At 39.0% G+C, this 23005-nt stretch overlaps 2 protein-coding genes across 2 annotated transcripts in view; both read right to left on the minus strand.

Moving 5' to 3' along the window:
- LOC117288187 (macrophage mannose receptor 1-like) overlaps positions 1 to 11251 on the minus strand; it is a 58165-nt gene extending 46914 nt beyond the window's left edge. Inside the window, exons 1-10 of the mRNA XM_033768928.1 lie at positions 11229 to 11251; positions 10084 to 10257; positions 8518 to 8634; positions 7293 to 7418; positions 6459 to 6704; positions 4985 to 5203; positions 4351 to 4508; positions 3161 to 3268; positions 1524 to 1639; positions 306 to 454 (exon numbers count right to left, since the gene is read on the minus strand). Coding sequence (XP_033624819.1) covers positions 306 to 454; positions 1524 to 1639; positions 3161 to 3268; positions 4351 to 4508; positions 4985 to 5203; positions 6459 to 6704; positions 7293 to 7418; positions 8518 to 8634; positions 10084 to 10257; position 11229 — 1414 coding nt within the window. The 5' untranslated portion in view covers positions 11230 to 11251. The remainder of the gene's footprint in view (positions 1 to 305; positions 455 to 1523; positions 1640 to 3160; positions 3269 to 4350; positions 4509 to 4984; positions 5204 to 6458; positions 6705 to 7292; positions 7419 to 8517; positions 8635 to 10083; positions 10258 to 11228) is intronic.
- Positions 11252 to 13406: 2155 nt separating this feature from the next.
- On the minus strand, positions 13407 to 22566 carry LOC117288064 (macrophage mannose receptor 1-like). The gene is made up of 7 exons (XM_033768760.1): positions 22507 to 22566; positions 21481 to 21563; positions 20040 to 20162; positions 18626 to 18700; positions 17272 to 17304; positions 15688 to 15849; positions 13407 to 13525 (listed from the first exon to the last, which is right to left on the minus strand). Exons 2-7 carry the CDS (start codon positions 21521 to 21523, stop codon positions 13407 to 13409), a joined length of 555 nt encoding a protein of 184 aa, XP_033624651.1. The 5' UTR covers positions 21524 to 21563; positions 22507 to 22566.
- Positions 22567 to 23005: the final 439 nt, after the last annotated feature.

Consider the following 23005-nt stretch of genomic DNA (forward strand, 5'->3'; position numbering starts at 1 on the left):
GTAGTGTTGGTTAATCAAGAGGAACCAGTGGTTAACACCTCAACGTTTCAATCAGTATGCTCTGATCGTCTTCAGGAGAATGCTCGACTCTGCTGCTTAAGTACTGCCTAGTAACTGGTAGCAACTATGCAAAAGAGATTTTAACATGGCGTTACTGAAAACCTCACTTAGTTACATGATGTTACCCGCAAGCTGTTTTAGAACTACAATTAAAAACTTGTTTTAGGGGTGAAACTGTTTGAAAAAATCATATCTGTTGAAATTAAATCTAAAAGACTAAATGATAATATAGTGTTGACTCTGACCAGGTTGTCCTTCAGCCCAGTTGGTGTAGGTGACTGAAGATCCATCCATCCACTCATAGAGTCCTGGTGTTTTACTGTCGCTGAAACCGATGAAGAAATCATCGCCATTCTCCATTCCCAGCTGAGCACTCAGGAAAGACAACTCATACCTGTAACAAAAAAACAAACAAACAAACAAACAGATGCTCTAAATAAACAAGGTAGTGTTTTCATCCCGATACAAATTGTATTGCTTGCCAAATTCACTCTTGGGTTAATCTGGGACAGTTAACTGAACGCTGAGCTGTATGTTTCATTCAAGAATATTACATGACAAAGCAGTCTGAGCCGAGCACATGCGAAAGATAACTCATACCTTTAAAAGAAAAAAGGCAGTTGCTCTTAATAACAAATTTCTAAAGCTCTTTTGACACTACTCTGCCTAGGGTCGCCCCAGGGAATAACAGCCAGCCTTTTCATCACACTAAAGCACCTTTCATACTTATAGCCCTATATAGGACTCTTCCTCTGTACACAGATACAGAGTCCTAAGTATGAAGGCCCGTTTCTAGGGCGGAAAATTTTCAAAGCCTCATAACTCAAATCTTACCTGCAACAAGCCACTAATTTCAACAGAATCACATTCTATGGCGGCATACATTTTTCTGTAGTGGGTTTTGGTCCTCATGTATTCCTCACAAGTCCGTCATTTTCTTGAAATAATGCAGCTCCCAACATTAAAAAATTCCCGTTTTGATCGTTTTCTCGATCAATACTAGTGGGAAATGAAAGCGAGTTTTGCTTACCCCAGTTTATGTCTTGCAAACGGCAGACAGTACAAATTTACCCCCTAATGTGAAACATGCGCCGGGGTAACCGTGGGGTAAAAAAAGTCCTGCGGCCTCCCTAGTACTGTATTCCACAGTATGAAAATTGGGTTTAAGTCACTTTCCAGTTTCACTCGGGGTCATTTTTCATTCTGGGATTGTTCAAGAACAGTTAACTGACAGCTGAGTTGTGTGTTTACATTGAAGAAAATCAGACTTATCACTTTTACTTTTTTTTTTTCCTTGTAATTGCATAGCTCAAGAGCTGTTTTAATGTTTTACTGATTTATCAGTATGCAAGCATTTGAACTACTCCTATTTGATCTAGGAAAGAGTAGTTGAATTAAATTGAAATTGAATTCAATATGAATCTATAGAGTGTATTTCAAACAGTTGATCAGTGCATATTTACTTGTCTTCAATGATGACCAGTCGACCACCAGCATTCTTGCATTGAGTACCAGCATCAGTCCATGTAGCCTTGGTAGAGTCCATCTTGTAGCACACATCATTCCAGCCTGTCCAGCCCTGGCAACAATTGATCAAGTACAGTTAATTTTAGTTATCAATATAAACCACTAGGGAAACTGACTGGCTAAATTTTTAAATGATTTTTAGGGTTGAACAAAGAGTTGACTAGAGTGGGATTAGAACCAATGACCTCCGGATTAATGTGCCAGCGCTCTACCAACTGAGCTATCTAGCACTATGTTTGCAGTGTCCCTATTTTGTCAGGATCTTTGTTCGAGGGTGCCAGTCAGAATTTTAGTGATCATTTTATTTATTCTGGTTTCGAAGCCAAGGACTCTCGGAAAAGCCAAAGAACCCAATGGAGAGAAGACAAGGAAGTAACAGTTTTAGATGTTGGAGGTAAACCCCAGAGAAATATTCCAGGGAAAACCTACGCAGTCAGGTAGGTACTTCAAACCCAATCCCTGGGAACCTACAGCTTAATGTCTCATGACAAAGCAACTATGGTAAAATTGCTCGAGGACATAAAAGCCACGACCGAGACTCAAACCCTCACTCTGCTATTAACAGAAACCACTCAGCCGAAGACAAGCCACTTCACGCAGAGTGAATTATGTGACGCAAATAATCAGGTACGCAAGGAAGTGTGCGTCGCTTTTGCAGTTCATATGAAGTATAACCCTGTAAGCTTTATGAATAAATCTCAAAGACATCATCAGGTTAAGGGTTTAAATCTGTATCTACTCTAGTAGACAGCTCTGTACGTTGTTTGAAGCTTTGCATTGTGAGAAAAATAACAAGTAATAATAAAAGTAATGATAACAACCAGTTTTGATATAGCGCTTATCACACAAGGGCATCTAAGCTCCCTTTGCAACAACTATGGGCAACTAAGCTAAATCAATCACAAGAACCATCTCTGCCCTCACAGGTACCCAATTACCCATGGGTGGAGAGAAGCAATCATAGTTAAATGTCTTGCTCAGGGACACAAGTGTCATGACCGGGACTTGAACCCACAATCTGCAGAACAGAAGCACCAAAGCTTGAGTTTGGTGCTCTTATCCACTCGGCCACGACACCCTAAGTAACTATAACTAGTAAACTTGCGGGTACAACCATGTGTAAAATCTCTTTGTGTCGTGGCCGAGCGGTTAAGAGCATCGAATTCAAACTCTGGTGTTTCTGATCAGCAGAGTGTGGGTTCGAATCCCCAGCCGTGACACTTGTGTCCTTAAGCTAGACACTTAACCATTGCTTCGTCCTTCTGATGGGACGTAAAGGGACGTAACGCATGTAAAAGAACCCAGTGCACTTAATCGAAAAGAGAAGGGGTTCGCCCCAGTGTTCCTGGCTGTGGCTGCTGTATGCGTCGTAGCACCTTGTATTATAAGGTGCATAATAATTGGGTCTCAAAATTCATCACTGCAATTGCCTATCTTTCTGAAAGTTTATATATACTCAGCGCCTTGAGTATATTGTTTGGTAGATACGTGCGCTATATAAGACTTTGATATTATTATTATTATTATTATTTCAAAGGAGTGTTGGTTCTGAAAAAGAGCTGTGTATACTTACAGTTGGGCATGTTGCGGCTGGCAAGTGTACTGGGTTACCAGAAGAGAGAGGCTTCTTACAGATGGAGCTGTAGGTGTATCCTTTACAATTCAAGTCATTCCAGTAACCCTGTCAAATAGTAATTCCAAACATGTATAATCATTTAATAGTAGGGATAATATGCACATATTGACTGGCAATGAGGTCATTAAAAACACTGGACACTATTGGTAATTATCAAAGTGTATCTAATGCATAAAATAACAAATCTGTGAAAATTTGAGCTCAACTGGTCGTCAAAGTTGCGAGATAATAATAGAAGAAAAAAACACTGTTGTCACACGAACTTGTGTGCTTTCAGATGCTTGATTTCGAGACCTCAAAATCTAATGTTGAGGTCACGAAATTAAATTTGTGGAAAACTACTTCTTTCTTGAAAACTACGTTACTTCAGAGGGAGATGTTTCTCACAATGTTTTACACTATCAACAGCTCCCCATTACTTGTTACCAAGTAAGGTTTTATGCGAATAATTATTTTGAGTAATTACCAATAGTGTCCACTGCCTTTAAAGCCACTCCTATTCCCCCCAAGGACTATGAGAGACCATAAAGAGGGACCTATTTCCCCCCAGGGCCGAAGACCCAGAGAAAAAGGTCCCTCTTCTGGCCACTCACAGGCCAGAGGAGGGATAGACGTGCATTATTAACTGAATTATGCCAGTCCATATGTGTTTTATAACACACCTCTGTTTAACGTGAAATAGGAAAAGAACATGTTCAGGGTTTTACTAGACTGTTTAAATTCAACAATTAATCCATGGGCAATCGAATCAAAATATTTAATTAAAAAAAGGAGCTAATTTAATTTTTTATAAAGTTTTTGAGTTGCTGTCCACGGTTCACATCATGAGAGGGCGCTGTAACCAGTCAAAAATGTTAAGTCTATTGCCTGCTCCAGGAACTTTTTCCTGCAAAATATGCGCACACTAAGTATTGTCTAGTTCACAGTGGCGTAAATCACATGCACTATTTTAATTCAGCCCCCGTTACTGTGTTTCAGCCAACCAGAATACAGAACAAGCAACAGGTGTGTTTATAAAGAATATTAATGTTTGGTTTTGTATACCAATATGTGTTCACACTGTATACTCAGTACTTTCCCATTGGAATTAATCATTGATGAAAAGTGATATAAATAGTGTTTCTTACAATGTCAATGTACATCTCGACGCAATCTTCACCGTTGGCATCGTTGGGTTCATGGGCATACCAGTTGGTGTAGGTCACCGGAGTACCATCGGACCATTCATACAGCATCTCTGTCTTCTTGTCATTCAGACCGATCCAGTAGCGAGTGATGGTCTTTGCTGTTGAGAACAACAAGGATATCAGATGATAATAATAATAATAAGTTCTTATATAGCGCATTTTACAATAACCGTCTCAATAAACTTTACATTAGTGCCCTGGTCATTGCGCCAAAAACATTCCTGTTATCTTTCTCAGCTCCCTTGGGAGTATACAACCTGGGCTACCGTAGCGCTCCAAATGCTTTTTCATACACAATATCAACCTCTACCTTTGGAGGTACCCAATTATACCCCTAGGTGAACAAAAGCAATTATAGTTAAGTGTTTTTGCTCAAGGACACAATTGTCGTGACTTGGATTCAAACCCACATTCCAATAACTTAACCACCAAAACTTGAATTTGATGCTCTTAACCACTCGGCCACAACCTAACTTGCACAATTTATTTTTAACTGATTAGGGGTCTCTAATGGAGAAAGGGGTTACTTAAAATTCAACTTTTGTTTGCAGTACTACTTTTTTGAAATACTTACTTTTTTCATAGATGTTAGCCCTCAGGAAGTTATTGGCGTTCATATCTAAAATGGAAGCCATTTCAGCTCCTTGATTCTTGCAGGCTTTCTCTGCCTCAGCGAACTCCAGTATGGCTAGATTGGCAAAGTAGCAGAACCCCTTGTATCGACCCCAACCTTTGGGGCATCCCATGTCGGCACCAGGAGCTTTAGTTGGTATTGGAACTGCCACAGAGAAATCTGCCAAAAAGAAACACAGATAAAATATTATTATGTAGTCCGCCAGCACACCCTACTCGATTTCACAAAGATCTAAGATTGATCATAACTGCAAATCAAGCGTAGTTGCTGAGAACAGTGTGACATCACAATACAAATCTGGCAAAAAGAAACACAGATAAAATATTATTATGTTGTCCGCCAGCACACCCTACCCTTAATCAAATCTTTTCTGTCTTCTATGAAGGCAACCAGTTCTGGGCCCAATTTCATGGCTCTGCTTACCGTTACCAAAGAATCAGTGCTTACTGAAGCAGGAAATTCCCCCCTTACGCCAAGCAAATTTCACAGGTTCACATTTTTGCTTGTGTGCTTGCGTACTCCACGTTACTGAGCATTGTTTGCGTAACAAGCTATAGCGCAGAAGATCGACACCCGCACAGTAAGCAGAGAGTGGTAATTGCAAGCATAAAAATAAGTGGTAAGCAGAGCCCTGATAAATAGGGCCCTGTTGTGGTCTCCGCACCAGTATCACACCAGAGGACACCTACATAGCCAGTCCTCTGTCTGCTGTCAGCCTTACCCCATGAGTTGATTCCCACAAGAAAAAATTACCAGAGCGGGATTTAAACCAACAACCTCTGGAATGCTGTACCTGCGCTCTACAAACTGAGCTATCATGCCCTACGTTGGCGGTCTCCCTAATTTGTCACAACTTTGTTCAGGGGTGCCAGTCAAAAGCCATATAACCGCCAACTGCCGTGTAGCCCGGGATCACATCCAAGTTTATGCTACAACCAGGGAAGCGGCAAACTGGGAAATCTCCTTATAAAGGGGATGCTTATTTCTATTTCAGATATCAAATATTACACCACAAGAGAAACCGACTGATTTTCAGTAATTTTGGGTCATTCTGTGTGGCTGCTCCACGAGTTTGGAACACTCTCACATCCCTGTAGTGCATCAAGTCCAGTTTTAAAGACATATTTGTTCAAGCATTCTTTCTAATTCTGATTCAGTATCATGTTTTCTGTGTTATAATGGACCATTAATTTCCTCTATGTGCGACTTGGGTGTCTTTATCGACAGATATGTGCGTAGTATAAGTAAACTATTATTGAACAAAGACAACAAAATCACAGGTAAGCTGCGTAGTATTTAAAAAAAAAAAAGAGAATTTGACTAAAATGTTTGTTAAAAAAATCAGTGATAGGTCACTTTTAGGAAGAATTTAGACAATCCTTTGTTAAAACCAATCTGTTTTTATATTGCCTACCTCTCTCATAGTAGTCAAAGTGCTGCGATTCAAACGATGGTACAAGTCCTCCCGCCACGTTCTTGTCGGTCTTACTGAGGTAGCATGTCATCTTGTTGCGTTCGTAGTCAAATGAGCGACAGGTGAAGTCTGTTTCGGTGACGCAGCGTCTTGCGCACTCACTCGGAAAGATGTTCTTCAGCGTCTTGTCGTCGTTTCCAAGGAGCTGCTTCTCGGGGAATGAGATGTAATACTTGAAGATGTAATCTAGAGTAAGGGAAGACAATGATCAGGGCGGATCAGGCGGCAGTCCAACTTTTTCAACATTTCGGACTTCACAATGCCCATCCCTGTTAAATACTGTTAAGTATTAACAGTTACTAATAGTTTTAGTTAATTACTTAGCCCTGGCGACCTTACACTTTCGTATTATACTACAGTGACGTCCTGGATATCAGGGTCCATTTCTGGGGCGGAAAATTTTCAAAGCTTCATAACTCAAAGCTTCCTGCAAGAAGCCACCAATTTCAACAGATTCACATTAACTGGCAGCATACATTTTTCGGCGGTGGGTTTTGGTCGTCATATGTTCCTCACAAAAAAAAATCCCGTTTTTGATCGTATTCTCACAGTCTGCCGTGCGTACACAAGATGCAAATATCGTGCATTTCGTTTGCGTGTTAACGCTGGCAGTCAAGATATTACATGAACTTATACCCGTACACACAGCAGCAGAGAACACAGTGGGAATATGATCAAAACAGGAATTTTTTAACGCTGAGAGCTACATTATTAAATAGACCAGGTGGGCAGTGTTCACAGCAACTCAAGAAAAACCAGAAACGGAGCATTTACCATCACGATTGCAGCTGTACCCTAAACCACTTTCACAGTAGTTATCGTTCCACGTTCCAATGCTATTGTAAAACTGGCAGCAGTGTTCACCAGTGCTGGAGCCACCAAACCAGTTATCTGGCTGACCTGAACATGAACAATGAATAGAGGATTTACAGATCAGTTATTTCTTATTTGAGTTGAATCTTTTCTTTTTCCAAATGATTATATTTCAGCCTATTTGAGCAGTTGTCAGTGCTTATAGCTTTCATATAATCCCTGCAGTGTCACGTATTAAGTAAATGTGTTGGGCACACATTATGGGGTTCAACACAGACAAATTGACTAAAGCAGAATTTGAACCGATGACCTCCGGATTAACTAACCAACTGAGCTAGCACCAACTTGGCATGTCTCCCTATAATGTCAATATGTTTATTCTGGGGTGCCAGTCAGAGACTGTTCAACCTGTCAGTGCCGTGAGCCAGTGATCACACCCAAGTTTACAATACAATCTGGGAAGAGGCAGCCAGGGGATCACCTTAAAGGGGGATGCAACTTTTAAATCATTTGGGATTGAACAGAGAAAACTTTACTAAAGCAGGATTTGAACCAATGACCTCAGATTAAAAATTATTTATATTCACCCATTTCACTTAAAGCCACATAACAAAAAAATTGTTGATCGTCCTTTTTTTTTGCGGATAGGGGAAGGAGGGAGGTTTTTTAATTTTTTTAAAAAAAGTTTTGTTGACATGCCAAATATGAAATCAAGAATAAAGAAATCATCACAATCACTACAAAACAGAGGTTTTTTTGTTGTTGTTGATGTTTTCAATAGTTTTGTCAAACAAATTTAACTCCTAGATGACATTTTCTGTAAACCTTTTCAAACAACTAAGCACAGTGTAGCCCAAGTAAATATTTGAAGATTTGTTCTTGCTTTGCCAACATGAATAAAAAACCTTCTTTAAACATCTTTTAAAACCTGTACATTTTGAAAAAAAACTCAGCTGAAAAATTTGGGCAGTAAAAGTATAAAGAGATATCCAGACATGGGAAGAAAGAAAAAATAAAATAAATAAAAATGGGTCGTGGGTTTTGAAGGGTCGGGCGGGGACGATCAACAATGTTTGTTTTTTTATGTGGCCTAAATTTAAATGCTTTTACTAACTGTTTGACTGTTAAGCGCTTTGATGCTTGCACAAAGCGCTCTATAAACCCATTAGTATTATAATTAACCTACCTGGATTCCAGTCAATGAATACAAACGGTTTCTTGTCAGTCCAGACCCATCCTCCTTCTACTCCGAGGTCATTACATCCAAGCCATGAAATACTCTCTGTGCTCGTTTTCAAACGACCTGTTTAAACAAATTACAACCAAGATAAAATACGATCAGAATGATAATCCTGTGGTCAATTGCATGGCATTGCTCAACTACTGTCAATGAAAAGTCAGTGCTCAAAACCCAAGGCACACTAGAGGTTAAGCTTGGGCGATATCTCGATATTATCAAATATCGCGATACTAACTTGAAAACGATTTCGATATCGGATCGATTTGGTTTTTATCGATATATCTATATATTGCGATATATCGCGATATCGATTAATTATCGCAATATCGGGATGTATTTTCTAGCTGAGACATCATGCACCCCATAGATTTTGAGTAAAACCAGAAGAATAGGTCATTAGAACACCTCTCTTATGCTGTGACTGTCTCTTCTACAACTTTCACTTGGAGTTTTAAGACTGATGATGTCAAATTTAACTAATCGCGATTATATCGAATATCGCGATATATTGCAGGCGATATATCGTGAATAAAATAAATCGATATCGCCCAAGCTTACTAGAGATAAAATGAGCCAGAAAGCCATCGGAATGAAAACTTGTTGTATATTCCTGGATGTTCGAAGTGTATTGTAAAGATGCTTAAAACTTTCGATGTGCATTCCAATTATTCAGGTCCATTCTTGTCGCCGGCCAGAATGTTTTGCTCATGCTTAAAACTTTCGATGTGCATTTTGTGGAGGAGAATTCAAACGTCATTCTTACAAAGCTTGCTCAATTTGAAAATTCCCTCCCGAATATTATACAAATTTTGAAAATTCTTAATTCCAGCTGGTTCTGCTTCATTCCGGCTGGTTCTGCTTCATTCCGGCTGATTCTGAATAAGTGTAAAGGGGGTTCAAAGGAAGCAGAGAATATAGCACTTATTGGGTCTGTATACATTCAGTAATTACTCTGAAGATTAATGACAATAAAAACTTACGTGGTAAGAAGTACAGCAGCTTTGGATAATATAATACATTTTGAGAAACATTTCACTTCCAAGTACTGCGGTGATGGAAAAAGATATTGCTTTTTATTCCAAAAAATCAGAGTGTGTTTCCTATATTCCTATATTCCTGCGCGTTTCTGCATATTCCTGCATATTTGCTCCCATCTACATGTAGATATATACATGTACAACAAAACTAACCTGTAAGAACTTCATTTTTAAAGGTGTAGCGTTTCTGAGATATTGCCAAAAATCAGGAGCGGCTATGTCTTCGCAGGAAAAATATTACGAAACTGGAATACACAATCTGAGAAACGTTTCTGACAACAAAATTTCTCAAACTCAAATTTTGCGGGATTCAAACCGAAATAGTTTCTCAAATTGCTTTATACGATTGACAGCTGCTGAAGACTTCTAACAAAGTAAGTACGTATTGCCAATAAGTTTAGGAGTGATAACCAAATGTACACAACATTCCATTTCATAATTTTAATTCAACAACCAATTTTGTAACGTGACTTACTTGCGGCATACGTCTGATCAACTGGGTTCGATAGACTCATAAGATCCCCTCCTTCTACACGGCACTGGTAGCGCGCATTGAACCAGTTCTTGTAGTCATATGGCCGAAACAGGAAACAGCGGTCAGACGGTTTGTAGTACTCCCAACCGTTTCCACATCGTGCGTAGTAATTCACTAAAATGAAATATTTGACATATGGCTCTCTTTGCAAAATCAGTTTTGTTACGTCAAATGTTCAGAACAGGGCCTAATTTCATAGAGCTGCTGACAAGATTTTTGCTTACCAGAATAAAGGTTACCAGCCAAACCACCTTGTTATTTGTGCAATTTGTGACTGGTATCCTGCTCATTGCACTAAGATACACTGACATTCTTATTAATGGACACAGGTCAGCAATTAGCAGATTTGAAGACGGCATGAATAGGAGACAGAAAGGCATATAGAACCATTGTGATTCAAGGACATCAATCGACATACGCAAGTAAGCAAGCATCCTGCTCATTTTAGCTCAGCAGAAAATGTTATAGGCAGTACTTTCTACTGAAGCCCCTTTATGAAATTGGGCCCTGGTATATTTTGTTCTTGGGGAAAAAGTAGGAACATTTTGCTACGTACAAGGGCTGAACTACTTGTTCTTATAGACCCTTCTATTGCTGATAAACTAATGTTGGTGGTTTGCATGGTCGGCAGATTGTTACATGCAGCAAAACATCCAATCGTGTTAACAGATGTGACCAAATTCAACATTTCTGCAAACTTTAAATTGAAACAAATTACATCGCATGACTGATGTCTGCGTTTTCATTACAAACTTAAATTTGTGTAAAATTGTTCAAACTGTTTCCAGTTTGAATTTATGCCTTCTAATTGTTTAACCTTTCTTAGCAAAAAGTTGGGCTGTGGCATTACAATAGAATAGAACATGGTGCAGGGTTTAAAAAGACCTTACAGGCAATTTCATCACATTTTTTAAATGTTTTTCCAAGGGCAAAAAAGAAACAAAAAATCACTAAAGTAGAAATAATATCATGCCTGTTTCGTCGTCCAAATTTGTGTTAGAGACTGAAACATCTAGATTTACACAAAATAATGGAACTTGTGACTACCTTAAATTCTTGATTATCACAAATAAAAGGGAACTTACTTGTAGGGGGAGGAGCATTGGTTCCACCAGACCCCGGAACTGGGGAGGATAAGGAAAATTAAAGTCAAATATTTAAAATATTAAAGGAAAATATTGCCTTCAAAAAGCTATAAAAGAATTTGACGTAAACTGAATTGGAAAGATGTTTTAAAAGTAGAATAAAAAGATATGTACAAATTTGCCTCAAAGTTTTGTTAATTAAAAAAAACTTACTAATAACAATTTAGCATACTGAAAACTGAATTTCAAATGCGTCAAACACTGCAACCTTGTGTTTACTTACTCTTCATTTTTTGGCAAACAAAGTAATACTTCTTAGTACAAGGGCGCGTTCTCCAGAGCCCGTAGTTATTTGCCCCAGAAACCATGGTGACACAGTCATCAGTTTGGGGATGGCCAGGACTCCAATTGTTGTAGTCATACTGAAGGCATACAAGAGCTTAATAATAATAATAGTCAGATTTATATAGCGCTTTTCACAATCGAAGGGCGTCCCAAAGCACTTGACATATATTACCTCCTTAAACCATCTCAGGTACCGGGGGAGTAAACAGCCTTGAGCAACAAATAAGCGCTACTCGGCTAAATCAATCACAAGAACCATCTCTGCTCTCCCATCATTACTTGAATCACCCAATAAAAGCTGACCTGAGGTTGCCTATGACAAACTCAAGGTTGGTACGATCACTGGTTTGGGAAAGAGCAGTTTTCTGCAAGATATTTCTCATCTGATCAAAAGTTCCAGAGGTATAAACCCATGGTTAAGGGCACCCATTACTGTAAGTTTACTGACACAACCAGTCGAGTTTCCCAGGTTCTTGTATTGACCCAATTCACCTGGCGTCATCCTCAGAATAATCTTTGATGCGCCCTTTATCTTTTGGGTAGGCAATGTCACTGTGCGTTACTCAGTGAAGTGGACATTTTAGGCGACGCGGTGTTTGCACGCCATCTGACATGTATGGTGAGCGTGGCACAGTCGCCGCGTGTGACGTGCGTGCAAGGAGTTAATTGTGAAACAGTGTTAACTAGCTTTGAATCATGAAAATCTACAAATAATATCTTAAAAAATAAGAAAGTACAGAATTTTCTCTCTGCTGTTCTGCATTTGGAGACACCAGCAAGAAGGCCCATGCGTCAGGATCACTTGCCTTGGGGAAGTGATCTCAAGGGTGAAAGTTTATATTTCTACTTCCCTGATAACAGCTGATAAGGGTCACAGTGAAACCAGTGGGTATTATGAATCGGAGATTTAGTTAATGAGAAATTCTTGTAATGCTATCATAGCTATATCAACAACTCACATTGTGGAAGGTCATTCTGTTAGGCAACATTTTTAAAGGCAGTCGACACTATTGGTAATTACTCAAAATAATTTTCAGCATAAAACCTTACTTGGTGACGAGTAATGGGGAGAGGTTTGTAGTATAAAACATTGTGAGAAACGGCTCCTTCTGAAGTGATGTAGTTTTCAAGAAAGAAGTATTTTTCCACGAATTTGATAGCGAGACCTCAAGTTTAGAATTTGAGGTCTCGAAATCAAGCATCTGAAAGCACACAACTTTGTGTGACAAGGGTGTTTTTTTTTTCCATAGTTATCTTTTTACTCCAACGACCAATCGAGATCAAATTTTCACAGGTTTGCTATTTTATGCATATGTTGAGATACACCAAGTGCGAAGACTGGTCTTTGACAAAAACCAATAGTGTCCAGTGTCTTTAAGGACGCCAACATGGAAGGCTCGAAAAGTTAAAAAGCTTGTTGACTTGAGGGGAACATTGTTTGTATTAAATGGCATGCAATCAAGGTGGCTGGCTTTATTTGACTGGTTAACAGGAGTGATGTAACCAAACATTTTTATTTGAGGGAGGGGCAAGCAGAGGAACAGACAAACTATTTCTTTTTTTGGCTGCTATATTGATTTTTGAACCATTCACTAATTAATTTTGACACCACTGGTAAACAGACAGGGACAAAAGGCACTTAGACAAAAAAATTAATCAACCTTTATATCTTAAATTTTGTTTTATTAAGCACAAATCACAATATTGCTTAATAGATGCTGGAAAGCAGTCAAAATGCCATGCGAGTCAAATGGTGCCCTGCTCCATTTTGCTTAGCAAATGACAATTTGTTCGCTAAACATCTGCAGTTCCTAGACATTCTATCATAGATAACTAGATGTAAGATTGGATACCAATACTTACACTTGAACCGTCTGTCCAAACGTAGGTCCCTTCAACAGCTTTGTCGTTCAGGCCTATCCACATCCACGAGCTGAGAGTATTCATTCGCACTGCATGAAATAAAGGAACAAGTGTTGCACAAGTTTTAAATGTCAACATTTTATTAGCAAACAGTGTCTGAAACAAAGATTTCAAAAATAGTTACAGAATTGGTATAAAAAACAAAAATCGTGAAGATCACTAATTTACATTAAACTTACACGGGCTAATGATGATGATAGTAGAAAACATCTCTTGAAATATTTCTGTCTGAAATTTCATATTTGATGAGAAATAAATAATCTAATTTCGCGTTTTGAGTTTATCGCTCAGCGAGCGTTTTATTAATTTTTGTTTTGGCATTGATGCAATGCAAAATTTGTAATCGTTTTGTCACTATTCTCTCGTGACCCAGATGGCTGATCGATCTCAAACTTCTACAGGTTTGTCAGTTTATGTATATTGTGGATTACATAGAGTGCTGTCACTGCCAGCAACTTTTTTGCTAGCAAAACCAATTCTGTAATGTTCCTTTAACTTCAAATGTGGTTTTCTCCAAACATGAAAGTTTGGCTGCAGTTGCTAAGTTTGCCCTTTGTTAAAGGAACACGTCGCTTGGATCGGACGAGTTGGTCTATAAAAAGCATTTATAACCATTTGTTATAAATTGCATATTGTTGGAAAGATGTTTTAAAAGTAGAATACAATGATCCACACAAATTTGCCTCGAAATTGCACGGTTTTCCCTTTACCTCGTCGATGAACACGGTTGGCCATTTATGGGAGTCAAATTTTTGACTCCCATAAATGGCCGACCGTGCAAAGTAAAATGAAAACCACGCAATTTCGAGGCAAATTTGTGTGGATCATTGTATTCTACTTTTAAAACATCTTTCCAACCATATGCATTTTATAACAAACGGTTACAAAGGCTTTTCAAAGACCAACTCGACTGATCCAAGGCAACGTGTTCCTTTAACAGTGATGAAATGTCCATTTTGTCACTCCTGGCATCTCCCGCATTGCATCTCCCTCATGCCCAATGTTCAACTGCAAATTGGAGATGAAATTATCACACCCACTAAAACTGTTCGGAACCTTGGCATTGTCTTTGACAATCTTATGTCTATGTCTTCACAAATAACATCATTGTCTAGGTCTGTGTCATACTATCTGCGTAACATTACACGTATAAGAAGGTTTCTAGACGTTGACACATGTAGAAGTGTTACAAGGTCTCTTGTTCTTTCACGATTGGACTATGGCAACGCACTTTTACTTGGAGCAAAAACAAATCAAATTAATAGACTTCAACATCTTCAGAATTGGGCTGCCAAACTAATACTTTGTGCTTCTAAACAACTCTTTTCTCAAAAAGCTACATTGGCTCCTGGTGAAAGAGCGCATTCAATTCAAAATATTGGTGCATGTGTATAAATGCTTAAATGGACTTGCACCAGCATATCTTTCATCTTGTTTTTCTTTTCACATTCAAACTAGGGCTGGGCTTCGCTCAGCATCAGACAAAATCCGTCTTGCTGAAAATAAACCGAGCAGCAAATCTCTTCAATCCGCTGCATCTAAATCATTTTCCTAAGCCGCTCCAGGACTGTGGAACCGTCTTCCCATCACAATACGCACCTCAATTTCACTGCCTATTTTCAAGAAAGCACTTAAAAAACATCTTTTTCCTTAGTGTCTGTTTATTGCTTTATTGTTCATTTGTTGTATTATCTGCATTGCTATTGTTCGTTTAAAGCGCTGTGGTCTAAATGAAATGGCGCTATATAAAAACCCATTGTATTGTATTGTATTGTATTGTTGCAATACGCGTCATTGACCTCCATCTTTGATGTAAAACAATGGAAAAGTGAATGTACGCACTGTGTGTGACTCTCAGCCAATGGTAGCTCTTCACAGTTCATCAAATATGGCTGCTGATGGCGTCTATTGCAATCCATCTATAGACGATATGACCAATGTTTACATTCAAACCGCCCTGTTGACAAAACACTGTATACGTCATGTTTCGCCGGGCAAAAAGACGCATAGTCATGGTAAGATGCATTTCTAGCTGGCTGCCAAAACACAAAAGTTTTGCCTGGAGGTATGCGCACTAATCATGTTATGGTTTTCTAGTGATGTCAGAGGTCAAATCGTCTATAGAAATGTGATGTCTAGTTCATCTGAGGTACAGTTTCATAATGGGAGATCATAGTAGAGATTTTGTTACCTGACATATATGATTGTGTGCCATCATTGTGTATACTGGCAAGCTCTGCACCTAGATTTTTACACTTTGAACTTGCAGAGTCCCAGGTGGACTGGGAGGTCGTCACCTTGTAACAGTAATCACCATGCAAGTCCCACTTCGAATTTTCACAAGAACCGTCCACTGTTTAGGATAATAAGAAAGTTACATTAACAACTTTTAAAGGCAGTGACACTATCGGTTATTACTCAAAATAATTGTTGGCATAAAAACTTACTTGGTAACTAGCAATGGAGAGTTGTTGATAGTATAAAACATTGTTAGAAACGGCTCCCTTTGAAGTAACATAGTTTTCGAGAAGGAGGTAATTTTCCAAGAATTTAATTTTGAGACCTCAGAATTAGATTTTGAGGTCTCGAAATCAAGTATCTGAAAGCACACACAAGGGTGTTTTTTCTTCCATTATTATTATTATTATTATCTCGGTTTTTATGCATATGTTGAGATACACCAAGTGAGAAGACTGGTCTTTGACAATTACCAAAGGTGTCCAGTGCCTTTAAAGGCAGTGGACACTATTGGTAATTACTCAAAATAATTTTTAGCATAAAACCTTTCTTGGTGACAAGTAATGGGGAGAGGTTGATGGTATAAAACATTGTGAGAAACGGCTCCCTCTGAAGTGACAAAGTTTTCGAGAAAGAAGTAATTTTCCCTAAATTTGATTTCGAGACCTCAGACTTAGAACGTGAGGTCTCGAAATCAACCATCTAAACGCACACCACTTCGTGTGACATGGGTGTTTTTTTCTTTCATTGGTATCTCGCAAGTTCGAAGACCGATTGAGCTAAATTTTTCACAGGTTTGTTATTTTATGCATATTTTTTATGTTGAGATACCCCAACCGTGAAGGCTAGTCTTTATCAATTACCAATAGTGTCCACTGCCTTTAATCAAATGTAATTAATTCTTTTGAAATTATCAAATTCTAATCACCTATCTGAAATCATTAAAAATCCATTAAGAAAACAACTTCAAAAACATTATAATCATAGGAATGTGAGCCTATATTTGAAATAAAACTTGTTCAAATGAATTAAGATAATGCTGGACTAGTTGTTATCACTAACAAAAGTGTAACATTCAATGTGGAAGCAAATGTATTTTAACATTTTATAGACTGTGCAAGTCTCACGCTTGGGACCACTTTTTTAGTTGCACGTAATTTACTTGAAGGAAAAAGTCTTGTGCGCTTGAACGCCTCCCAGTATTATTTCAATACACTCATAAGTTGCAAAGCCTAATCCCTGTCACCAAACTTCCTGGGAAATGTTTTTATATGTATAGGAAAATAATAAAAAAACATAAACCATGGCATATGAATATTCAAATCATAAATTCATTGCTACAATGGCAAGTTTGGCCGTTTCACTACTTTTGTTTTTACAGGTTAGTTGTATGATGTAAGTTGATAATAAAAAGATTGCAAACAAATACAAACAAAACAACGACAATGATGTACTGTTTATTCAAGGGCAGAAGATGATTATTTTAGTTTTTTCTTTTTATCCTCTCAAATTTGGAAAAGTTAGTCTTCGTACTTACCAACTCCGGGTGGCACTGGTGTCACTTTGGTACCTGAAACATTCATATAATTAAATAAAAGTGTCATTTTCATGATTGTATTAACCAAAAAGGCATTTATGAATGGGAATAAAAGGGTAGCTTCTAGTTCTTTCACGGCCGTTCAAAACCTTGCAAGGCCAAATTGCCGTGTGATAAAGGCCCTCGTCACACGGCAATTCGACCCTGCCTGTTTTAAACGGCCGTGAAAGAACTAGAAGCTACCCTTTTATTCCCTTAGTTACATAGGGCCTTTCTAATAACCGTCTCAATGCGCATTACATATAGTGCCCTGATCATAGGGCCAATAACATCCCTTTAATCTTTCTCAGCTCCCTGGGGAGTATACAACATGGGCAACCTAGCTCTCCAAGGCTTTATCAAACCCAATATCAACCTCTACCCTCGTAGGTACCCATATACCCCTGGGTGAAGAGAAGCAAGAGTAAAGTATCTTGCTCAAGGACAAAAGTGTCACAAACAGGATTTGAACCCTCACCCAAATGACTTAACCCACTTTGCCATGACACCTCATCACTGGGCACGATAAAGCCACTTTCCACACATCCATTGGACGCCCCTAATTGGCATGGTAACACACTTGTATCATTGGAGATTGCCCAACATCACAAGGCCATGGAAGACCATTTATAGGTGAGGGCTACACTTAGCTGACACAAGGGGCACGTTGCCACCTACTCCTGGGGCTGAAATGAAGCCATCTCTTTCACAGTCTATAAGAATAGGCATGAGTATCATACATTAAGAGTCTGGCTGGTAGAGCAGAATGCACTACCTTCCAAATGTTTTACAAAGCAACTATGGTTATAAGTGCCTTGTTCAAGGCACAAGTGTCATGACTGGGATTCGAACCCACACTCTGCTGCCGACAGCACCAGAGCTTGGGTATGGTGACCTAGACCGCTCGGCCACCACACCCACTTTAGGCCAACAGTGGGTGACATAATAAAAGCTTTGGACGTTCCATTGTCCAGTGTACATGCACTCATATATGGTACTCTGCTAGGTTTGCCACATGCAAACAGGGACAGAAGGTACTGGAATTTGCTCAAAATCTCCCTTTTAACCCGGGGTTACTGTAAATTTCTGATTCCAGACCTGTACATGGGTTTATTATTGTTCTGTTTTTTTAACTTATTGCGCTGGCAGCCAAGCAGGCCACAAAGTACATTTACAAAATGTATACAATTGTTAAAAAAATGACAAGAAAACCACAAAAGCAAAAAGAACAACAAAAACCACAAAAGCAAATACAAAATGCTTGAACTGACAAAGAAAAGCTACATGTGAATGGCAATAAAAAAAATGTACCTACCCGCATTAATCTTGCAAATGAACGCACCAAGCATGAAACAGTCACCCACGGTCCAGAATGCATCATTTGAATCACCTGAAATTAAAGACTTGTTATTTAAATACAAAACTGGGGAAATACAAAAAACCTGCATGTGAGGCGCCAAGTCTTTGACATCATACCTGATTCACTAGTGTGGATGATTATATTCTTCTTTTAAAATATCTTTCTACCCATATGCATTTTATAAACAAACGGTTACAAACGCTTTTCAAAGATCAACTCGACCGATCCAAGGCAACGTGTTCCTTTAATAATCATTTTGTTAACATTCATTTTTTCGCCAAGGGTACCATTTTCCCTCGAAGGGTACCATTTTCCCACAGCGTGCAACACTTGTTTTGTTATACCTTGGCAACATTGTTCTTCCTCTTCTCGAAGTTCTGTTGTCATCTTCAAACGACAGAGTATGCATTTAATAAGTAGACGAACAGTTGTTCGAACAAAAAACAATTATTCACTGTTCCCTCGACCCGCGGCTGTTTCGTACAAAGCTCTGGAAACTGACCATTGGTGGGAACGATCAAGGTTTTGCACACTGGTAAACAAAAACGCACGCAAGGCCTACCATGGCTAAGGATGTGCACTACGCATAATGCGTAGCACGCATCCTTAGCCATAGTACAGACTATTTTGTATCACATCACGTTACCAAGGTAAAACAAACAAACAAACATGACAGAGCAAATTTGTCTCAATCCAATTTTTTTTGTATCGCATAAAAATTTTAAATGTTGAGAAACTAAATGTGATCATATGAAGCACCTGTGAAGATACATTAAAATGGTGTAAATGGGTCTTTACATTTTTGCTCACAAGTGACTTTTTCAGAGAGAAATATGTCATTGGATTTGTTTTGTTTGTTTGTTTCATTTCCAAATATCACAATAATTAATCATAAAACATAGGCCTACACGCATCTCAACAACTAAAAACTATTATAGATGAATATTTTATAATACTAGAAGGATTTTTTTATGTCAAAAGGTCAAATTAAAGGCCATTTTCATTTAACTCTCACCCATGTATACCTCTGGGTGAAGAGAGCCAATTATATTAAAGCATCTGGCTCAACAAGGACACAAGTGTCATGACCGGTTTTCAAACCCACACTCCGATGACTTATCCACTAACACTTTATTTTGATGCTCTAAACCATTTGGTCATGACTCCAGATGTTTTGGAGGATGGTAACACACTTTGCACTGGTAGGGTACCGAACCCAATGGCAATTTACACTATTTTAACATGACTCAGTTTAATGGGAAATTATTAGATCACAAAATTGAAATAGTCATTTTGAAAGTCTAGTTTCTTGAAACCATGGTTATAAAATAAACCCCAGCCTTTTGAGCTGTAAACTTCATCAGTATACCTGTAGTAATGTAGCCGCAGTCTTTAACTTTTGGGGTTAATTTTGGTTGGCCTTGGTTCCAATGTTTGTATGAACCCAGCTTCAAGCCATCCACCCATCTCAATTCATCATCCTTTGCCACATCTGTATAGTGAGAAAAATGAATATGCAAATATTTTAATTACACTGTAGTATTTGCTGGAACACAGTTTGTCATGCACACATTATCTTCTTTCTGGGTGTAAAGCCCGGTTCATACTTCCTGCGAATGCATGCGAAGCGAATGTCGACGTCACAAATTCGTAACGAGTAAATCGCAGCAGTTCAACTCCGCTCTACTCACTTGTGAATATCGCTGCAAAATGTGTGACGCCAAATTAACGTCAAACACTCGGGAAAAGAGACATTCACCTCGTGGAATATAGGTTTTAGCAATTGACTACCCAAACTCCCTACATGTACATGTTGGTTTTCTTGCTCAAGGCACAGTCCCAACCCAATGACAATACATATTTTTAATATCATACAGCACATCATTGGTAATTTGTCAAAGACCAGCAGGTCTTGAAATTCGCTCTTGAAGGGGCAAGTCTATTTTTCTTCTGGAAATGGCCACTTCTATGAGGAAAATGTAAAATTTGTAAAACTGTAACGGGCATCACAGCAAAAGCACAAGGCGCTGCAGCAATAGACCCTTCCCGTGAAATATGTAAATTGCACATAGCGCGTGCGCACTATGTTTTGATTGGCAAAATGAGGGAACATCGCACTGTTATGTACACGGCTAATGGGTGCGTGACGCAGATGCGATTGCGCATCTGCTTAGTGCACAACTCTATGGCGTTTGCCAACCAACAGGGTCTGTACGCATGCGTGAATGTAATTAGCATATTTCATGGGAAGCATCCATTGCTGTGATGCCGTGGTTGAATTCAAGTCCTGGAACAGTATCCACAATTTATGTGACACAACATGAAGTAAAAAACCTTAGAAACTTTGTTTTGATCCTGATGTGATAATCACAATTCGTATACCCGATCACACTGATCTCGTCCTCACTATGTTCTGAACATGTAGCCTTGGTGCAAGATGATAGTATTTGTAATGTGCGTAGTGCGAGGAGGGAGCGAGTGACCGCAAAAGTTGAGTGATAGTGTTAATAGCAACGTCTTCCACCAAGACTAAATTTGTAGTGAGAACGAGTTCGGTGTGGTGGGGGTATTGAACCCTTGCATGCACATCACATGCGGCGACTGTGCCACGCTCACCATTTTGGTGGGCAATATAAATGCGCACTTTGCTGAATAACGCACAGTAACATTGCCCACCAGTATGGCGCATCTAAGATTTTTCTGATGATGGCGTCAGGTGAATTGGGTCAATAAGATACATTAGCTACAATCATTTATGCCAACTCATGTAATTGAGACTAAGCTCAGTTTAGAATGTCTAATCAACCAACCTGATAAGCCAAAGTAAAGTACATTGATGTTCTGGTTGTTCATGTCCACAAGAAACTGCTTGAAGAAATTGTTTTCAGCGTCACTGCAATTTCAAAATTTTCACAAATAAATAATCAGTACACTATTGTTATAAAATACGTCTTCTTTGGGAGGGTGCGTTCTGTGAGTTTTCCATTTTGAACCTACCGTAAACAATAGACAATGAGAAGACTGTTAATGTTTCTCTAAATTTCTATTGATGGCTTGATGCCATTGTAAACTGACTATGGTTCTTCTTAGCCCACTAAATGGCTCTCAACATCGGTCCTATCACGGTAAATGGCTCTCTTTTAACATCGGTCCTTAACATCGGATTCAAACTGCCTCTAGCTACCGAGCAACCTCGGTAGTCTAGTTGGTAAGACACTGCTCTAGAATTGCAAGGGTCGTGGGTTCGAATCCCACTCAAGTAACATGCCTGTGATATTTTTTTCACAGGACTCGGGAAAGTACTGAGTATACAGTGCTAACACACATCTGTGTATGGGTAAAAAACCAAGATTTAATAACATCGGTCCTATCACGACTGTGATAGGATCGATGTTATTAAATTCACAGTCGCGATAGGACCGATGTTAAAAGAGAGCCATTTGCAGATCATTAAGGTGGGCTAGGTTCTCCCATGTAATTCCCACTTTCTTAAAAACTACAGCCTTGTGCTTGGTGGTGGTCAAACTTTTGGTATTCTCCAATTTACGTAGTTTCAATTTTAAAATCTTTGATGTTGTGGAAAAGTGTCCGTATCCTGCCGCCACTTTTGTATTCATTATTGAAATAAAATAGTATCTAATTAATTCAAAAATATGGTACTCCTAAGCCAAGGCGGAAAAGTTTCCGTATGGCGCCACCACTTTTTCATTCGAAATAAAATAATGTAGTATCTAATTTACCTGATTGATATATCCCTTTTTGTAAAAATGAGTGAAAAAGTGGTGGCGCCATACGGAAAGTTATCCGGCCAATAAAATAATTTCAAAAACACTAACTAAGATTGGTCGAAGGGCCGAGTTGACTACTTGGGACCGAGTTCTGTATCTGTATCTCATTATGTATAGTTAGGCCGGCAATTTTTTTTCTATTTCTTCCTCCATGGTGGGACCGAGTTGACCGGTACGTACCCAATCCAATGCACCATTTAGAGGGTGACCAGCCAGCCACGGTTGCACACGCCGCACGCACACACTAAAATCTACTCTTGCCGCACATCATGGACTCCGTCCATTAATATCAGCTGCGGGGAGCTCCCACCACCATTCTCGCCCGTGACTTGTAAAGTTGTACTGACAGCATACACCACTTGTTTGTAGAGTGATTGGAACTGATTAACCACACAGACTTGACGATGTTGGCAGATAGTGAAAATCATCCTTGAGAGTCTCAATCTTAGTGTTTAAAATTGAGCAACAGCTGCTGCTCAAGTGAGAAAAAATATTGTATCTAAAGAAGTACGCGATGGTCAATACCGCCCTCTCACGGCCGATTTTG

Source organism: Asterias rubens, chromosome 3 (assembly GCF_902459465.1).
Source record: "Asterias rubens chromosome 3, eAstRub1.3, whole genome shotgun sequence".
Taxonomy (NCBI): domain Eukaryota; kingdom Metazoa; phylum Echinodermata; class Asteroidea; order Forcipulatida; family Asteriidae; genus Asterias; species Asterias rubens.

Bases quoted from the DNA above. Each gene is read 5' to 3' on its own strand.
- LOC117288064 (XM_033768760.1), bottom strand. From the start codon at position 21,523: ATGAACAACCAGAACATCAATGTACTTTACTTTGGCTTATCAG. The intron at 17,305-18,625 runs GTAGGTACATTT...TGAATGTTTCAG, and splicing joins CATTTGCAAGATTAATGCGG to GTACCAAAGTGACACCAGTG. The intron at 13,526-15,687 runs GTAACAAAATCT...TATTTCATGCAG, and splicing joins CACACAATCATATATGTCAG to TGCGAATGAATACTCTCAGC.